The 20549-nt window shown below is 47.5% G+C and overlaps 1 protein-coding gene across 2 annotated transcripts in view; it reads right to left on the bottom strand.

The window, feature by feature from the left end:
- Positions 1-19738, bottom strand: part of GPATCH1 (G-patch domain containing 1) — a 52607-nt gene extending 32869 nt beyond the window's left edge. For both annotated transcript variants that reach the window (XM_051846714.2, XM_051846713.2), the window contains exons 1-8: positions 19593-19738; positions 12603-12737; positions 10582-10667; positions 9334-9494; positions 8631-8728; positions 7076-7134; positions 6091-6333; positions 4697-4844 (exon numbers count right to left, since the gene is read on the bottom strand). In XM_051846714.2, the coding sequence (XP_051702674.2) occupies positions 4697-4844; positions 6091-6333; positions 7076-7134; positions 8631-8728; positions 9334-9494; positions 10582-10667; positions 12603-12737; positions 19593-19665 (1003 nt within the window). In that variant the 5' untranslated portion in view covers positions 19666-19738. The remainder of the gene's footprint in view (positions 1-4696; positions 4845-6090; positions 6334-7075; positions 7135-8630; positions 8729-9333; positions 9495-10581; positions 10668-12602; positions 12738-19592) is intronic.
- Between the last annotated feature and the right edge of the window lie 811 nt (positions 19739-20549).

Below are 20549 nucleotides of genomic sequence, written 5' to 3'. Positions count from 1 at the left end.
TCCATTGGTCATGGAGACAACCCCAGCCACAAAGGTTGCTTCTCAAGGATTTCCTGCACCTAGTGGTCACACCAAAAGCGCAGACACACGAACTGCAATTTCTGTACCCAAAAGCCTCGTCTACCTGACACCCATGAACACTTACACAGTAAGGTGCTCAGCCTGAAGCAGGTGCAGCCTGCAGTGCAGGTGAGCTAAGGGTTTGACCGCTGATAACACAGCACCATTGTGTAACCACCCTCCCCACAGAGTCCTTCTTTGTACTTCAGCTCTTGTTTCTACCAGTCTCTAGAGTGCCTAAAATTCTGTAGGTAACCTGGATAAAATTTCACACTCTAAGAATTTTGAATTCATTTATAATCCAGAATTTTACTATTCTGAAGAATTCTGATGAAATAAACAACAAATGTACATAAAGATAGAAACATAAGAATACTCATTATAGTTGTATTGATTGTGGAAAAACAATGCACAATTTAAAAACCAATCATGGTGACCGAGTAAAATAAAGATAGATCCACTCAAAGAAACCCATAATCAAAACTGTAGATGTGGGGTACACATTTGGCCTGGCAGTTAAGACAACAGTTAAGATGCCCACATCCTAGGGATGTGGGTAAAGCTGCTGCCCGTGATACCAGCATCCCACACTGGCATCAGTTTGGGTCTCAGCTGCTCCACTTCCAATTCATCTCTCTGTTAATTCCTGGGAAAAGCAGCAGAAGATGGCTTGGGCCCCTGCCAATCACGTGGGAGACCCAGATGAAGCTCCTGCTCCTGAACCCTGGCTGTTGTGGCCACCTGCAGAGTGAACCACTAGATGGAAGGTCTCTCTGTGTGTCTCTGCCTCTTCCTCTCTGTAACTCTGACTTTCAAATAAATAAATAGATCTTTAAAAAAAATGCCATATCTCATATTGGAGTGCTTGCCTTTGCCACCCAGCTCCAGCTGCTGATCTCAGCTTCCTGCAAATGCACACCCTGGGAAGTAGTGGTGACGGCTCAAGTAGCTGTATTTCTGCCACCCGTGTAGGAAACCTGGATTGAGTTCCTAGCTCCAGATCCACCCAGTCCTACAATGAAGGCCGCTGGGGAGTGAACCAGTGTCTGAGAGCATTCTCTTTCTCTTGCTCGCTGGCTCTCAAATAAATAAATAGCTTTGCTAAAAAGAAAGGTTTTATGTACATAAATTGTGAAAAATAACCTTTTTTTAAAAAAAAACTATAGATAGTGTGGTCTTGAGAATGAGAAAGAGGCCGCTTCAAGAGGGGTCACAGCAGAGACAAATGATGGGAGGCTGGGGAGCTCACTGGGCAGGAGAGTAATCCAGCCAGGGCAAAGGTACTGTAAAAGGGAAAGTGAAAGCTTTGGTTCAAAAGGCAGATTCAAATATATATATTACAATATGTCAGGCCGGCGCCGCGGCTCACTAGGCTAATCCTCCGCCTAGCGGCGCCGGCACACCGGGTTCTAGTCCCGGTCGGGGCGCCGGATTCTGTCCCGGTTGCCCCACTTCCAGGCCAGCCCTCTGCTGTGGCCAGGGAGTGCAGTGGAGGATGGCCCAAGTGCTTGGGCCCTGCACCCCATGGGAGACCAGGAAAAGCACCTGGCTCCTGGCTCCTGCCATCGGATCAGCGCGGTGCGCCGGCCGCAGCGCGCCGGCCGCGGCGGCCATTGGAGGGTGAACCAACGGCAAAAAGGAAGACCTTTCCCTCTGTCTCTCTCTCTCTATCCACTCTGCCTGTCAAAAAAAAAAAAAAAACAAAACAAAACAAAACAATATGTCACTCATCATTACTAGCATTGACTTATTAATATCAATGTATTAATATTAATTAATATATGGTGTTATCTATAATATACTGGTTAATATATTTATTATTATTTATTACTATTATTGTAATAGTTAATACCACTAATAATACATGTTAATATAAGAGTACTTCAAAAATTTTGTAGAAAAATGAAATTAAAAATTTTTAAGGGTTGGGAGTTATGACACAATGGGCTAAATCACCACTTGGGACATCCACATCCCATATTGGAGCACTGGTTCTAATCCTGGCTACTCCGTTTCCAATCCAGTTCCCTGCTAATGCACCTGGGGCTCCTGCCACCCACATGCACCCATATCCTGGATAAAGTTCCTTGTTTCTGGCTCCAGCTTGGACCAGTCCTGGTTGTTGTGGCTATTTAGGGAGTGAGCTAGAGGATGAAAGATCTTTCTCTCTCTGTCACTCTGCCATTCACATAAATAACACATATTTTAAAAAATTTTAAATAAGACTTAAAAAATTTCACACATAGTTTTCTCATAATAAACATTTTTCACAAACTTTTCAAAGATACATTGTATATACAGATTTCAAAATTTTTTGCACCAAAATAAATTCTTCTAAAGATTTATTTATTTATTTGGAAGGCACAGCAAGAAAGAGAGAACCTGACATCCACTGGTCCACTCTCCAAATGGCTGCAAAAGCCAGGTCTAGGGCAGGTCAAGCCCAGGAGCGAGGAACTCCAATCCTGAGCTCCCATGTGGGTGGCAGGAGCCCAGTGAAGTGGAGCACTCTGATATGGGATGCCAGAATCATAAGCTGTGGCTTAACTGCACCACAATGCCAGCACTAGCACCGAAATAAATTTATCTTCTAATTCCATTGTTCATGAACTCTTTTTTTCAAAGAATATTTATTTCAAAGTCAGAGTTACAGCAAAAGAGAGAAAGAGAGATCCTTCATCTATTGCTTCATTCTTCAAGTGGCTGCCAATGGCCAGGACTAAGCCAGGCCGAAGCCAGAAGCCAGGAGCTTCATCCGGGTCTCCTACTCAGGTGGCAGGGGCCCAAGCACTTGGGCCATCTTCTGCTGCTTTCCCAGGCCTTTAGCAGGAAGCTGAGATGGAAGTGGAGCATCCAGAACTTGACTGGAACACCACAGGCAGCAGCTTTACCCACTATGCCACAATGCCAGCCCTGGTTCATGAATTTTTGAAAGTCTTCTCATTCTCCCACCAGTTTCCAATGTACCTTTAATTAATAACTAGCATGTAGCAACTATTACATTATTATATATTATTCCTAGTATGCTACATATATAAAATGAAAAATATAATGTAAATATAAATAATTTAAAACGTAATTATATATTCATTGAAGTGTAATATAACAACTAATATATTATGTTAGTATTATATATCTTCTAAGTTATAAAGATAATACATAGTCTTGGTAGAAAAACCAGAAATGACGAAAGAAGAAAGCAAAAATAACTTAACTGCCACCCAGAGGAAATGCCTACTGATACGGAGTACACACCCTTCCAGTATAAAACCCTGGGTTCTTTTTGTGGCGATGACAACAGAGACCAGTCACACCTACATAGTGCTTGCTATGTGCCATGCTCGTCCTAAAGCCTTTATGTCCAGTAAACTCTCCGTGAGCTAGGCATGCCACTAACTCCTGTTTTTCAGACGTGGATGCCAAGGCACAGACAGGTTAAGTAGCTTGCCCAAATCACAGCTGACAAACAGGGAGATCCAGGACTGGAACCAAGCAGACTATCCCATATGTGTTCATAACCACTAAACAAATACCTCTACAAACTGTTTGCACTTGCTCTTTTTCCTCTAGAAATGAAAAGTAGACATTACTTATGAAGGTGATGCTCAAATTCATATACTCTTCTATGATATTTTAACATATTTCAATACGTATACCTTAGACGTATTTGACAAGTGTTAGGTCAAAATTTACCCAACTACAGCTGAAATGCCAGAATCGATTGTTTTCTCTGTCTCATCCTCATACTTATATACGTTGGTGTTACCATCACAACCAAAGAACAGTAGGTGCTGTTTATTCAGTCTCTGGGGCAGGTACTGTGCCAAACACTGGATTATGTCACTTAATCCTCATGACAACATCCAGAGTGGACTTTATCTTTACTTTACAAATAAGGCTTCTGATGCCCAGAGAGCTCAGGAGCCTCACCTAACCAAGGTCACAGAGCTGGGCAGTTGACAGCTGGGATCCAAACACAGAGCTGACTGATGCCAAATGTCTTGTGATTAATACTGACTCCACACTGTCTTCCCCTGCACCTTTTCTGGACAGAAAAACTGAAATACTACTTAGAGCCAAAGGAAGTGAGTCAACATGGACTTCGACTTGGAATTGTGTTGCAAGATGCCCACCTCTTATCTGAAGCAGAGCCCCCTATAAGCCAGGGACTCAGATGAGGAGATATACTAGGCCAAAGTCCCTCTTGCCACAGGCTGCTGCAAGTTTCCATCCAGTCCCAGGCCTGGTCTTCCCACTTGTCCCTGAGTTGGCCTCCTTTGGCTGCCTGCCCAGTTTCTGGAGCTCTGAGTGTATCCCTTTGACCCACTTCCAGCTCACCTTGCAACGTGGGCACCTGTCTACAGATTAGCCCTGCCCTGATTCCAGACTTCTCCCTCCTCCCTGCCTCAGCCCCACCTTGACTGTTGGCTTTGGGCTTGACCTGCTCTGAAGTCCACTTCTGTCTTACTTCTCACACTTGAGCTTCCCTTCTCCCCACATTGTTTCTGACCCTGGATCTTTCACCAGCTTCCCCCTTCTCCACAGAGGCTGATACTGCAGGGTCAGTCCTGCAGTTCCTTCTCCCTGATACACTGACATTTGTTCCTACCATTTGAGTATGGGTCTATGGAATTACCTTTCTGACTTTTATATTGCTTGGGCGCTGTCCAGCCGTAGAGTCCGTCTCCAGGCTCCTCATCCTTCAGCACAGTGTCATACTTGGATAGAGTTTCCATGGCATAGATGTCATCATCTTCCTCTTCCAGGGCACCCACACCGAAAGCCTTCAAAAACAAGGTGTTAAGCTGAGCAACTGCAGGTTCTAGTGTAGGTGTGCCCTGAAGGATACAGGTCCTTGAAGGATGTGATGGAGCAGGCCACATTAGCACTTCAAGATCACCAAGAGTAACAACTGGGAGGCCCAGATTAACACAGAAAACAGTCAGCAGAAGTGAAAGCCACTCCTCCACGACCTTGGATTCAGGTCCTAGCACAGGAAGAGCGGTGAAAACTATACCCAAGCAGCGGGGCAGGGGCAGAAATGTTCATCTATGGATCACTGAGGCCCGGGCTGGTTCTGAGGACACTGCTACTCTAACAGCTGCTGTGAGAACTCCTTATCTTGGTGGGAAACAGCCTCCAAGTTCACTTTTGTTAAACGGTTTGGGGAAAAACACGTATAGACAGACAAGGTAACAGGGAAATGACAAAGTCACCATCATCTACATGCATTTAAGAAAGAACGTCTGGATCAGACTTGAGAGCACAAGCTCTCCATCCTCCCAGAAGCAGGATGCGAGTTCCCTGAGTAAAAGTGAACTCTGTGTTCAGGACTTAGGGCTTGCAGTAGTCCAAGAGGTAGGAAAACGTGGACCTAAGCTCAGAGGGGCAGACTGCAGATTGTCTGTTATTAAAACAAAGAAGTAAGAGTGGTCTTCTGTGTGGTCCCAAAGGGTAGGAAGGCAGTCCTCACCCTGGCAGGGCAAACTCCACCAAAAACATTAGGCACCAGCTCTCAGGAGCCCATCATTAAAATCAGGAAGGTATGCTTTACATGTCTCCAAAAAGTACCATAGGGAAATATAACCACTTCAAAGTCCTCAACTAGGGGTGTGTGTTTGGTACAACAGTTAAGACACTGCTTGGGCTACCCACATCCCATATCAGAGTGCCTGGGTTCAGGTCCCCGCTCTGCTTTGGATTCCAGCTACCTGCTAAGACACACCTGGGGAGGCAGTCCCCCTTCCCCTGGTTGGAAACTTGAATTGAGTTCCTGGCTCCTGGTTTTGGCCTAGCCCAGCTCCAGCAGACATTTGTAAAAGGAACCAGCTGATGGAAGATCCCTGTCTGTCTCCTGCCTTGCACTCTTGCTCATTCTCTCTCTCTCTCCTTTTCAAATAAAATTAAAACAAAAAAATTCACGTCCTCATTTGTTCCACGATTAATGAGTGTCTGCCATGGGGCACCCCTAACATGGAAAGGGCACTCATCTGTCCGCGGTTCCGCCTGTATGAGACAGATCGCTTTTACCTGGCCTGAAATGCCCAGCTTTCTTCCTTTACTCAGTCCAACATCTCCAAGAAGATCACTGGTCCCCTCAGATCCCCCACTGAAGAGATTAATATGTTCTCCTGAAGTTCCGAACAGTGCCTGGTGGGGATCCAGGCCCTTGTAAGCGAGTCCGTGTACATTATCTTTAGGTGTGAAATCCACAGGTGTGACGTCTTTGGGGGCAAAGGTCACATTATCAGGCAAGTAGTCATCTTCTTCATCCTATGTTTAAAGTAGAATAAAGGTGAGTCAGTGTGTGGCATAAAGTAAACCCATAATATACTACTTTAAAATGCAGTGATTAATTCCAAACAGAACATTCCCAACTGCCATTTGTGCTGGTACAAATGACTAAATCAGAAGCAGCCATTTGGCCTCGTGGTTAAAACATCGGTTAAGATGTCCTCATCCCACACTGGAATACCTGGGTCCAATACCTGGCTCCAACTCCTGACTCTAGCTTCCTGTTAATGCAGATCCCAGAGGTAGCAGTGATAGCTCAAGTGATTAGATTCCTGCATAGGAGACTTTGACTGAATTAGCAGCTCCTGCCTTCAGCCCTGGCCCAGCCCCAGCCCCAGCTGCTGTGGGTGTTTGGGGAGTTGAACCAACACATGAAGGCTTTATATCTCTCTCTCTCTCTCTCTCTCTCTCTCTCTCTCTCTTTCTCTCTGCCTCTCAAATAAAAATAAAATAAAAAATGACCAAATCACACCTCTGAACCAATGATACCAATACAGACACCTGGAAGAGAAGCATCTGAGCAGACCAGGGAGTCTACGGTGCTGACATGTTGCTGAAGGCATTATCTGACCTACTAAGCGCAGTTTTAGGCTACGGGTATTAATGTTAATGGGATCCGACTGGTTTCTAAAATTGTTTCCAACCCTAAAAAGTTGCAATCATAAAGTAACAGGTGCTACAGTACCAAATTGAAGGCCAGCCCTCCCTTCCCATACCATACCTCAGACCCTTCTGAGCCTCCAGGGGGTAAGGCACAGCCATAGATTTTGACACGGGGATCTGTAACAGAGATTTCGAAGGTGTTACTCACTAACACTCTGCAGAGGTACCTGGCTGTACCTGTAAAAGGTGCTACAGCTGCAGGGGTAGAGGCAGATCACCAGAAATAGATTTCCACCAGCTTTCTACCTTACTCCTGCTCAGTGAGGAACCACTGCTGCCTCGGCACCATGGAAAACCCAAAACAAACTACTGCTGTCCTCACAAAATCTACTCACAATCTGGATGTCCCAGGAGAATAAGGGTAAAAAAGTAAGTAGAAAATAATATTGCTGGGGCTGGCATTGTGATACACTGGGTCCAGCTGCTGCTTGGGATGCTTGTGCCCCACATCAGAGTGCTGGGTCAAGTCCTGGCATCTCTGCCTCTAAGGTACCTGGGAAGCAGCAGATGATGGCTTAAGTACCCGGGTCCCTGGCTTTGGTCTGGCCCTTCCCCGGCTGCTGTGGGCATTGAGGGGTGAACTAGTGGATGGAAGATATCTCTATCTCTGTCACTCTGCCTTCCAAGTAAATAAATAAAAAAAAAAAAAAAAAAAAGGAAGATGTATGTTCGAGTGTTCGAGGGGCAACATGCAGCATAGTGGTTAGAAGGATGCTTGAGCTCCAGTTCGAATTCTAGCTTCTTGCTGGTACACCCCGTGGCTCAAGTACTTAGATCCCCGCCACCCACATGAAAGGACACGCTGAGTTCTTAGACCCCTGACGTCAGCCTGGCCCAGCCCTGGCTGTTGCTGGCATTTGAGGAGGGAATCAGTGGATAGAAGATCTCTCTCTCTCTGTCTCTCTCTGCCTTTCAAACAAAAAAATAATTAGAGGCGGGCATCCTGGCACAGCAGGTAAGCCACCATTTGGTACTCCTGCCTCCCTATCAGAGTGCCAGTTAAAGTTTTAGCTATTCTATGCTAATGTACCTATGAGGCAGTAGATGATGATAACAACTGCTTGGGTCTTGGCTTCAGCCTTGCCCAGCCCCAGTCATCGCAGCCATTTGGGGAGTGAACCAGAGGATAGAAGATCACTTTCTCAGTTTCTCCTTCTATTACTCTTTCTTTCAAATAAATAGAAAACAAATCCTTAAAAAATAAAAAACAGATTTTTTAAAATAAATAGATTTAAAAATTTTTAAAGTATGCTCTAGAACTAATGAGAAATACGGTGGACATTTTGTGTAGCAATTAAGATAACACTTGGGAAGCCTGCATTCTTTATCAGAATGCCTGGCTTCAAGTCCCAGCTTCCTGCTAACATGTTTCCTGGAAGGCAGAAGGTGATGGATGAAGCATTCAGGTCTCTGCCACCCACACCGGGAGACTAAGACAGAGTTCCAGCTCCTGGCTTCAGCCTGACTCAGCCTTGGCTGTTGTGAACATTTGGGGAATGAACCAAAGGATGGGAAATATATGTCTATTGGTCTCTCTGCCTTTAAAATAAAATCAATTCGTTAAAGTTTTTTTTTTTTTTAAATAAAGAATTCATGCAACTCAATACACATACCTGGTTTCTGTCGGCGTGGCCTTCTCTTTACTCGAGGGCCAACTCCTTGCCCTTCCTTCCAACCCATTTTTCTTAGCAATTCAAAACCAATAGATAATCTAGGATATCAAGGCAAAGAAAATGAACTTTTTTGGATGACATCAGCAGTGGTACGAGATAAGCAGTGTCTGAGTTCCTGCCCAGCTCCCGCCTGGGCACTCTCCCTTGCCCACATGAGAACTGCCTGCTGTCTCCACCACAGCCGCGCAGCCTGAGGGGCTGGGGAGAGCAATCAGACACTCTTTCCTGGGCCTGCAGTGGGCATGTGGAAACTCTAAGTTGTCTGTGCTGAGCAGGAGGCCTGGGAAACATGAAGGCCTGAAGCTGCCATATCAGGCCTCATGCCCAGGAGTGGAACAAGGAGGAACACGGGAAGAGACGGTAGAACGAGGCAGGCAGGAGAGAACCTGCGAGGGAGGTTGGGGAGAGAAGCCACCCCAGTTCCCAGGAGCTCTCCAGCCTGCTTGAGCACTAATGGCACAGCTAGCGGCTGGGACTCCTGGGCATACCACACAGAGATAAAACAACATCCTTTTGAACCTTTCACTTAGACATTGAGTCTAAGGAGGCATCTGTTACTTGCAACCAAATTATCCACAAGTAAGACAATCCTACAGATGCAAAGCACAATGCCCAGAGCAGAACAGAATCAAATTCTTCTCACTTAGCTGGTGATATGAGGTCATCGAGCAGAGTGGCTCCAGGAATAGGGGCAGTAGCAGCCGCCAACTGCCTGGCCTTCTCTCGGATCCTATCTTTGGTTTTGGAAGCAAAATCGTCTGTGGTGACAATTGCTTTAGGTGCTATTCCAAATTCACTGAGATCCTTCAGGAAAAGAAAAAAAAATCACACAGAACAACCTTATTTAGAAACTAATTAAAAGTGACACACTACCCAGCTTTATTTCTTTTTTATAAAACAAAAAGTTAACACTACAAAGTTTAGCCCAGGAGCAGCGGAGCGGCAGACTTTACACACAAGCGTGAGTAGCTCATCCTCAATGGGCAAAGGCCATCATCAAGCTCTTTCCTTGAAGAGCCGTGAGGTTGTCCAGGCACCTGCTTTCCTTTGTGCCCCGTCATGAATGGTGCCCCAATATCAGGGGAGCAGGGCTAGGGAGCGGGGGTTAGTGTCTTGTGCAAGCCAGTCATTTGAGTCCCATTTCCTTTGCCAGGGACTGCTTCAGGAATGGACATGTGAAACGATGGCCCCCAACAGATGTGCAGGAAAATCCACAGCAGGACTGCGGACTGCTCTCAAGAAAGGATACCAGGAGGGAAGACACCCTTCCGCTGTGGTCCAGTCCTTCTGGCTGTGCCGCCTGGAACTAGTGCACCATGCGACGACACGAGGAGAGGCAGTAGGCACCAACTGCAGGAGACGGCTGAGAAGGAACAGCTGGGGGCCCCACTGACATCTAGGTGTCTGTTTACTTACAGCTTATGCTACTAAAACAGGAAGGGCGCCTGCCTTTCTTCTTACCTGCAGCCTAAGTAGCCAATGTTAAGTATTTTGTACAAACTTTATTGTGTATCAGTCCATGACTGGGTTTTAAGGTAGCACAGGTTAAATTTCAGTTGCTCCCTGTTCCTCAAACTGCAGTGTGTGTGTGAGTTGCTGTGGAAAGCCACAGGCTCAGCACCACAGAGAGTGCACTTTTGGGGCAAATGTGGCTTTTCAAGTAAATTTGCCTATTCGTGGCTTTCCCTTTCCATTTCTGACTTTAGAAACTGACCCAGCACAAGACGCTACATGAGTAAACTAGAATCCACAGATGGACAGGGTGCTGCAGTACAAATACCTATAAGATAAAGCCTTACAAACAAAAGTAATTCGTACATTGTTGGACTTTCTGGCTACAGCCACCACACACCCCACCAACTAACGGGCGGCTGAAGTCTTGCACACCCACCTCTTCATCCATGAAGTCTTCAGGACTGAGAACAGATTTGTCTGCTCTGTTCTGGCGAGAAGACACAAAGGTAGAGGGTGTCCATCCTACAAAAAAGAGTTTAGACTTTGCAGTCCTAGATAGCATTCTGGCTTATATCAAAATAATGAAGTAACATATACAGACTTGAAACTCCCATGCACTCTGGAGTCTCAACTACTTTCCATCCCACTGCTCATTAGATACCATTATTCCATAGCAGTTTCAACCCTGATTATCCTCTGTTGTCAGAGCTCAGTGGGGGGCTGGCACTGTGGTATATCTGGTTAAGCTGCTGCCTGTGGCTCTGGCATCCCATTAGGGTGCTGGTTTGAGTGCCAGCTGCTCCACTTACAATCCAGCTCCCTGCTAATGTGCCTGGGAAAAGTAGCACCCATGTGGGAGACCCAGAAGACACTCCTGACCCCTGGCTTTGGACCAGCTCAGCTCAGGCCATTGCAGCCATTTGGGGAGTAAACCAGTGGATGAAAGCTCTCTCGCTCTCTCTCTCTCTCTCTGTAGGTCTGCCTTTCAATTAAAAAAAAAAAAAGAACTTAGTGGATACACACTGAGGCATCCACATGGGAATCTGGAACCATACACAAACCACGCTATATGCTGAGGAGTGAGCTTTGACCTGGTGGCTAAGACATTAGTTGGTATTTCCATACCCTACTTCAGAACACCTAAGTTCGCTTTCCAGCTCCAACTCCAGGTTCCAGCTTCCACCTAATGTGCCTGGGATGCTGTGATGTTGGCTCAAGTTCTTGGGTCCCTGCCACCCATGGGGAGACTCAGATGGAGTTCTTGGTTCCTGGCTCTGGCCTGGCCCAGTGCCAGATGTTGCAGGCATTTGAGGAGTGAGCCAGTAGGTAGAAGATCTCTCTCTTTCTCTCCCCCTCAACCCCAACCCCATCTCCCACTTTCCCTCTCTTTCTGTCACTCTGAATTTCAAATAAATAACTAAATCTTTAAAAACTGACCACTTCTTGGTAGCTTAATTTCCTAACAAAGTAGTTTTCTTTTTTGATAATTCTTTTTTTTTAAGATTTATTTTATTTATTAGAAATACAAAGTTATAGTGAGAGGGAGAGATCTTCCATCCACTGGTTCATTCCCCAAATGGCCATAAAGACCAGGGCTGGACCAGCTGATGCCAGGGGCTTGGTGGGAGATGTGTATGCAGGAGCCCAAGTACTTGGACCATCTTCTGCTGCTTTCCCAGGTGCATTAGCAGGGAGCTGGATCAGAAATGGAACAGATGGAACTCAAATAGGCACCCATATGGGATGCCAGCATTGCAGGTGTCAGTTTAACCTGCTGCACCACAATTCTACCCCCACAGTTTTTAAATTTTTTAAATTTTTTTAAACTTTCTAGATTAAAACACACATTCCCTTACTTTAAACAAGATGGGGTTTGTTAAACTACATACATGAAATTTTAAATTGACCTTTCTCCAGGTTGAGAGCATGTAGCAAAACCAGTCATGGTAGTCTCCAACATCAGGAGACCACCCCACTTGTTAACTCCCCCCACCTCTCTGACAGTATGCTGGTTCTGTAACCCCTGTGACCTCTGGTGACCTCAATTGCACAACACTTGTGACACCTGTCCTCCTTACACAGAGTCATAGGAGACAGTCAATGATTAACGGATTGAATCTGTGAGAATACTGTGTGCATGACAAGAGGTAATACAAAGGGGAGTCTTTTTCATCACTTACTCATCTGGTTAGAACGTATCCATTTTGCACAGTGAAAGAACTCTTTCACCTTCAGGTTACAGGCAGTGAACATACTAACTGACTCTGGACACATTCCAAACACTCAAAGGACACAAATGACTACAGTGTATGCACTAAAAGTTTCAAAGAATAAGTTACCAAAAAAAAAAAAAAAAAGAGAGAGAGAGAGAGAGAGAGAGAGAGCCAGGGAGAAGTATCCCATGATATCTGAATCCTTTGCTTTAGCAACGTAAGAGTTCTAGTAAGACAAGCATACCTTCTTTGGAGCCAACAGTATTGAAGTACCCGGCAGAGAACCCTCCGCTGAAGGCTCCATGAAATCGCTTATACCTTCCTTTCTCATCTCTGACAGTCTGATCCTGAAGAGGAACCGGTTTCTTTGGTCTTTCACCTGGAAAATTTCAAAAGAAAAAATAATTGTTTAATAAAAAAGAGAGAAAGGGTGGTCAGTTAGAATTTAGGGAAGATACAATTTCTTAAACATAATGAAATTCTCGCTTCTTCCAGTTTCAAATATAACAATTTAAATATGATCTTAGATAGTCTAGAAAATAATAGTTTATCAAGTTTACGATAGAAATATGTTCCAGAAAAAATGGTCTGCCTTTAATTTCATCACAAAAACAGTTACATTAGGGGAAAGGTTCAAACAGAGGGGACTGAGATTTTTTTTTTTTTTAAAGGATTTATTCTAGGGGCTGGCACTGTGGCCTAGCATGTAAAGCTACCACTTGCAGTGCCAGCATGCCATATGGGTGCCAGTTTGAGTCTGGACTGCTCCACTTCCAATCCAGCTCCTTGCTAATGTGCCTGGGAGGGCAGTGGAGAACAGCTCAAGTGCTTAGGCTCCTGTACCCCTGTGAGGGACTAGGAGGAAGCTCCCAGCTCCCAGCTGTTGCAGCCATTTAGAAAGTGAACCAGTAGATGGAAGCTCTGTCCCTTTCTTTCTCTCTCTCTCTCTCTCTCTCTCACTGTAGCTCTGGCTTTCAAATGAATAAATAAATGTTAAAAAAATTTATTCCATTTATTTGAAAGGTGGAGTTATAGAGGGAGAGGAAGAGATAGAGATCTTCTATCCACTGGTTCACTCCCCAAACGACTGCAACCATAGGGGCTGAGCCAGGTAATTCATATGGGTCTCCTCTGTGGCTACAGGGACCCAAGCACTTGGGCCATCTTCTATTGCTTTCCCAGGTGCCTCAGCAGGGAGCTGGATCAGAAGTAGAGCAGACAAGGCTCAAACTGGCACTCACGTGGAATACAGGCATCACATTCCTGGCCTGTAACATCAGACTCCAGGAGCAACCTCCCTCCCACTCCCCCAAGACGCATGACAACCAAAAATGTCTCCAGACATTGCCAATTTTCCACAGCAAGAATTACTGGACCAAGGTAAGAGACAGCCAACCTTCCAGTGCTGGGTGCTATTGCCGATCTGTAACCTTAGTGCTGCTGACCTGGAAGGGGAGATAAGCCCTTCAGACACCTAAGTGGAACCTTTGGCAGCAGTTAATGGGGGCCAAGAACCTGGCCGCCTGGGTCCAACAGGGCACCCAAGGAGAAGGCGACACCTCTAACCACAGTGACAGGAAAACTCCAGAGAGGAAGTAGCACTTTAGTGAGGCTGGGCTATAATTACTGCACTAATAACAGTTAATCCCTTTCTTTCCCATGGGTTATCTCACGTTAGCCCAATGATAAGAGCCCTGATTAAATAACCGCCCTGAAGTCCACCACGGATAAGTACAAAGCTGAATCCAGAACTCAACTCTGTCTGTAAGCCAGGGATGCCATCCACACTGAAGGCCTTGCCGTGGAGGCAGTCTGGTTCTAGACCCTAGGTATGGAAAACACAGGGATCAGTGTTGTGGTGCCAGGGATTAAGACAACACTTATGAAGCACACATTCTGGCTAATGCACTGGGAAGGCAGTGGGAGATAGCCCAAGTACTTTGGTCCCTGCCATCCACATAGGAGACCAGGATGGCCTGGCTCCTGGCATCATGATGCCCCAGTCTTGGCTGTCAGAGTCATTTGGGGAGTGAATAGGAGAATGGAAGCTCTTTCTGTCTCTTCACCTCTCTCTGTTACTCTGCCTTTCAATAAATCAATAAAGATTTTTTACAAAAAGAAAAAAAGGGGGCCGGTGCTATGGCGCAGTGGGCTAAGCCTCTGTCTGCGGTGCCGGCATCCCATATGGGCGCTGGTTCAAGTCCGAGCTGCTCCACTTCCAATCCAGCTCTCTGCTATGGCCTGGGAAAGCAGTAGAGGATGGCCCAAGTGCTTGGGCCCTTGTGCTCACATGGGAGGCCCAGGGGAAGCCCCTGGCTCCTGGCTTCAGATAGGTGCAGCTCCAGCTGTTGCGGCCAATTGGGGAGAGAACCGGCACATGGAAGACCTCTCTCTATGCCTCTGTCTCTCTGTGACTCTGCCTTTCAAGTAAATAAATAAATCTGAAAGAAAGAAAGAAAGAAAGAAAGAAAGAAAGAAAGAAAGAAAGAAAGAAAGAAAGAAAGAAAGAAAGAAAGAAAGAAAGAAAGAAAGAAAGAGAGAGAGAAAGAAAGAAAAACAAAACACAACTCTGCCCCTGTTTTGGAGGCACTCAGAGCTCAGAGCCCAGCAGAGGGGACTTGCATGTACAGAAGCACTTCTGATGAGGTAAAGGACCACATCAGGCCCCTTAGGAATGAGTGGATCTTTGACAGCTGCAAATAAGGCCATGGTTCCCAACAGAGGCATGGATTCCCATCAGGAAACAGAAGCAGGCACAAAAGGGCAATGCCGGGTGTACTGAGAAAGCAGTCCAGTCTGACTGGAGGACAGGGAAGGAGTGGAGCATGGAACCAGACAGTGCAGAGGGCCTTGAACCTGATGCCGCAGCCTCTGTGGAATGTCCCATGGTGACGGAAGCCACAGGTAGTTTTAAGTGTAACAGTCACAGCATCAAAGTGCGGGGCCTTAAAATCAATCTAGGCACAAAATAAGTTAGAGATGAGTATCCTAGAACCAAATGAAGGTGTTTAAGCAAAGAGCAGTTAAGTACTGGTGCCCCCTCGATAAAGTTCTATAAAGTTCAGCTACTGTCTCTAGGTTCCCTGGCTAATAATTAAAAAATAAAAAATTATAGGGTCAGTGTCGTGGTATGGTGAGTTAGTTCACTGCCCAAGATGCCAGCATCCCATATGGGTGTCAGTACAAGTCCCGGCTGCTCCACCAATCTAGCTCCCTGCTAATGTAACTGGGAAATCAGTATAGGACAACCAAAGTACTTGGGCCCCTGCCACCCACAGGGGAGACCCAGATGGAATTGCAGGCTCCTGGCTTCAGCCTGGCCCAGCCCCAGCCTTTGTGGCCATTTGCGGATTGAACTAGTGGATAAAAGATCTCGATCTCTCTCTCTCTCCGTGTGTGTGTGTGTGTGTGTCACTTTCCCTTTCAATAAATAAATAAACCTTTTAAAAATTAAATAAATAAAAGATTTATTATTCAAAAGACAGAGTGACACAGAGAGGGAGAGATAGAGAGAGAAAGAGGGTTCTTCTCCTCACTGGTTCACTCCCCAAACACCCACAACCTCCAGGGCTGGGCTAGGCTGAAACCAGGAGCCAGGAGCTCCATCTGGCTGTCCTATGAGGGTGGCAGGGGCCCACGCACTTGAACAATCAAATGCCATCTTCCAGGATGCACTAGCAGAAAGCTGATTTGGAAGCAGAGTAGCTAGGACTCAAATCAGTGCTCCCATATGGGAAGTGGGACGTAAGATGAATGCAGGATCAGTCTTCTGATCAGTGGCTTAGCCAGATGTGCCACGATGCCCACCCCACCCCTGGATAATTCTAAACACTCAGGGCCAGCAGCTTTAATTAAGGGGTAGATCTCTTCTCTACCAATGTTTGCATAACCTGCACTCAAGTTTCAAAGCAGGGGTAAAAGTGATTATTGGCCTAGTACATTACACAATGTAGTCAGTATATTTTAACTTCAAGGTGCTTAGAAAACAATGAATTAACATTTGAAAATGTTTAATACCCCAAGAATTAAAGCACTTTTTAAGCCAGAAAAAAAAAATAAGGCTACAGATCAAATGATCAAATGTCCCTTCCTTCCACTTCCAACCATGGCCAAACCTCTAGGCTTTACTTCATAGTTTTTACTCAACATCAATATTAGAAATATACAAGGTCAAACAGTTGATGACTTAACAACGTATTACGTCACAAGGCAACAGCTATGAGACCAGAAATACGGAAATGATACAAACACCCTACTTACACCCTACACCCCATCTTAACAACCTCCACCCAGGCAGAGGTGACCCTTGTCCTCTTCTCGCTTGGTTAAACTCTAACCAGGCTTCAAGGGGCTGCTCCTGCCCCCTCAGGCTTCTCTTCAGCTTGTGTAGGATACTTCCTGTCCACATCCTACATGTTAGCACTTGCGAACCTGTGATTTTGTTCTCAAGGAGATTTGAAACTCCTTGAAGAATGATTCTTGTCACAAAAGCTTTGAGGTCAGGGCATGACATGTTTGCCAATAAAGCTAAAGTGATCTTAGGCTGTACTAAAGAAATGCAGTGTGGAATGGACATACCAGCGATGGCTCTACCCACAGTCCTGTCTACTTGGAGAACTCTCAACAATTCAGGGCTGAGGGACTCAAACTGGGATTATTACAGAACTGAGGACACTGGATGTGGAACAGAGGTGTCTTAGAGGAAATGTAAAGGCTGCCTTCAACACATTGAGGAGAACAGCCTTCCTCTGCCTTTCGTAAGCAGAGGGTAGAAGCAGAGCCAGCAAATGACAGAGGTCTAATGATTAGAACTACTTGTAGGGAAGAGCCCCATCAGAAGTCCAAGCAGCCTGGCAGGGTGGGAAGATGGAGTGGACCCCACCAACAGGAGATCTGCAAGCAACTTCTGCTTGGACAGCTCTGCTCTGCTTCCTCTGTTGTCCCCCACAGGACCAGCGCCACCATCAGTCTGTCAGGGATACTCGACACCTACTTCGCTGGACACTGCAAGTCATTAAGTGGAACGGACCAGAAAGAAGGGAAAGAATCTGGGTTCATCTTGCCCTCACCTCCACATTCCACCAGCAAGTCAGGTCAGCTCTGCTTTCCCAGTATACCCCACTCACAGCACTGCTTCCTACCACCACTGCCAAGTCTCCAATCCACGCCAGCCTTGTCTCCTTTTTACCCATCTGCCTGCTTCAGTCCTGCCCTTGTCCTCTTCTTGCTTGGTTAAACTCTAACCAGGCTTCAAGGGGCTGCTCCTGCCTCCTCAGGCTTCTCTTCAGCTTGTGTAGGACACTTCCTGTCCACCTCCTACATCCATGTTTAAAAACAGTCCAACCAGACTGTCTTTAAAATCAAGAATACCGGCCGGCGCCGTGGCTCAATAGGCTAATCCTCCACCTTGCGGCGCCGGCACACCGGGTTCTAGTCCCGGTCAGGGCGCCGGATTCTGTCCCGGTTGCCCCTCTTCCAGGCCAGCTCTCTGCTATGGCCAGGGAGTGCAGTGGAGGATGGCCCAGGTGCTTGGGCCCTGCACCCCATGGGAGACCAGGAAAAGCACCTGGATCCTGGCTCCTGCCATCGGATCAGCGCGGTGCGCCGGCTGCAGCGGCGGCCATTGGAGGGTGAACCAACGGCAAAGGAAGACCTTTCTCTCTGTCTCTCTCTCTCTCACTGTCCACTCTGCCTGTCAAAAAAAAAAAAAAAAAATCAAGAATACCTTCTGTGGTAGCAGTTAACACACCCACGTCCCACACGGGAGTTCTGGGTTCAACATCCAGGCGCAGCTCCCGACTCTAGTTTCCTGTCAGTGCAGACCTGGGGAGGTAGCAGCAATGGCTCAAGCAGCTGGGTTCCTGCCACCCCGTGGGAGACGTGGATGGAGTTCCTGGCTCTGGCTTCCACCTGCCACAGCCATTATGAGCATTTAGGGAATGAACCAGCCAGTAGATCAGAGTTCTCGCTCTGTGTGCATCTTAAATAAGTAAATTTAAAGGGCTGGTGTTTTGTCATAGCAGGTTAAACTGCTGTCTGGGAAGCCAGCATCCCTGACGGGAGCTGGTTCAGTCCAGCTGCTCCACTTTTGATCCAGCTTCCTCCTAATGGTTTGGGAAAGCAGAAGATGGTCCAAGTGCTTGGGCTGCTGACACCCACGTGGGAGACTGGGAAGGCGCTCTTGGCTTTGGTCTGGCCCAGCTCTGGCCATTGCATGCAGCCATTTGGGGGAATGAACCTGTGGATGGAAGATCTCTCTCTCCCTCTCCCTCTCTCCTTCTCTGTGTGTGTGTAACTCTGCCTTTCAAATAAATAAAAATAAATTTTAAAACACTGTGGCTAGCAGGTAAAGGCACCACCGCCTGTGGTGCTGGCGTCCCTTATGGACGCTGGTTCAAGTCCCAGCTGCTCCTCTTCCAATCCAGCTCTCTGATATGGCCTAGGAAAGCAGAAGATGGCCCAAGTCCTTGGGTCCCTGCACCCGTGTGGAAAGACCCAGAGGAAGCTCCTGTTTCCTGGTTTGGGATCGAACTAGCTCCGGCCATTGCAGCCATCTGGAAAGTGAACCAGCAGATGGACTATCTCTCTCTCCCTCTCTTTGCCTCTGACTCTGTAATTCTGCCTTTCAAATAAATTAATGCAGCTTTTAAAAAAGTTGTGGAAAATGCATATATACACACATGTCTATATAAGTATGTGTATGTGTATATATATATGTGTATTTATGTGTGTGTAATACATATCCCTGTGTGAACCGCAATGACATTCCTACACTTAGTGTAAAACAAACTCCTTATCACCCACGGGAGCTCCAGCCCCTGCCTACCCCGTGGGCATCATCTTCCACGGTCTCCCGCCGGCGCCGTCAGTCCACGCTGGCACTATCTGTCCGTCAGTTCACTACCCTGGCTCCCACCTCTGGGCCTTGGCACTCGCCGCCACCTCCACCTGACGTGCCTTCCTCCCAGGTCTACCTATGGTTGGTTTCTTCCTCACTACCAGCCTGAGCGCAAACATTCTCTCCAGAGAAGACCCTGCCTGTCCACCTGCCGCTCTCACTCGAGCTACTTCGTTACTCTGGATCTCCCTCTATGCCTCCAAAACGTGGGTACCCCGAGAGCGCACGCATCCCTCCCTCCTGGCTGTTCCCATGGCTCGGGAACGACTTCCGCATTGGTGCCCCGAATCCTGGACCTGTTTTTTCACAGGCCCTGCCGACCAATCCTGCTCGCACCTTCTTCCAGAGGCTCCAGGCCCGTGCCATAGCTGACCAGATCCTCATCGCTGTCACTGCCCAGCGCCGCCATCCTGCTTCCTTCCGGGCTCCGCCCCCTCGCTACGGCGGCCTCGGCGGGCCAAACGCCTCTCGCTCTTTCTCCTCCGCGAACCGTCGCGACGCGCTAAGACTAAGTGGGCAGATCTAGGCAGATGTCCTAGGTCTGCGATGTGCGTGCAAGTCGTGAGGAGACCCCTGGGAGAAGCTAAAACCCACACAACTGCGCGGCCATGAGGCAGTTCGTCCCCTGACAGCGGCCCAGCCCCAGGCGGGTCCCGCGCCGCAGCCCCACTTTTCCCTCCATCGCACCCCAACGCCGGCCACCAGCGCGGGAAAGCGCCTGGACTCCTGGATGTACGCGCTCGCCGCGCCATGGCTTCGCCGGTGGCCGGAGACGGGGGAAGGCTGCACTGCAAAGTGCGGACGGGAGCGGGGACATGCACAAGCTCCCTGTGGAGGGCTCCTTGGGCTGGCAGAAGTGGAACCCGCGTCCAGACCTCTGCAAGGAGCCGCGAGCCGGTGGTGAAGAGGACACGAGGATTGAAGAGGGAGAAAGCCAACTGCAAAGAGAAAGAAGGGAAACGGGGAGCAGCGCTGGGGCCGGGGAGGGGTCCCGTGCTGCACCTGAAGAGCACCCGTCGAAAGGGGCGTTGTGGCGCTACCCCCAAAAACCCTTTTAAGAAACGGAACAGCTGTTAGGGGCTGAGGCTGGCAAGGTGTAGGAAGGCCCCGCCGCCACCCCCTCGGCGTCCTCAATCGGGTCGGGCGGCTCCAGGCTGTCCCGCGTCCGGGGCCTTGCACACGCAGTTCCTGCTGCGTGGACGCCCTTCCCACAGGTCTCTGCTCGGACGTTGCTTTCCCTGACCATTTCAGAAGCAGCCCCTACTCCCCCTTGCCCGTGTCATTCTCTAACAG

Source organism: Oryctolagus cuniculus, chromosome 18 (assembly GCF_964237555.1).
Source record: "Oryctolagus cuniculus chromosome 18, mOryCun1.1, whole genome shotgun sequence".
Lineage (NCBI taxonomy): Eukaryota > Metazoa > Chordata > Mammalia > Lagomorpha > Leporidae > Oryctolagus > Oryctolagus cuniculus.
The sequence above is the reverse complement of the archived record's forward strand: the minus strand, read 5'-3'. Positions and strand labels throughout refer to the sequence as shown.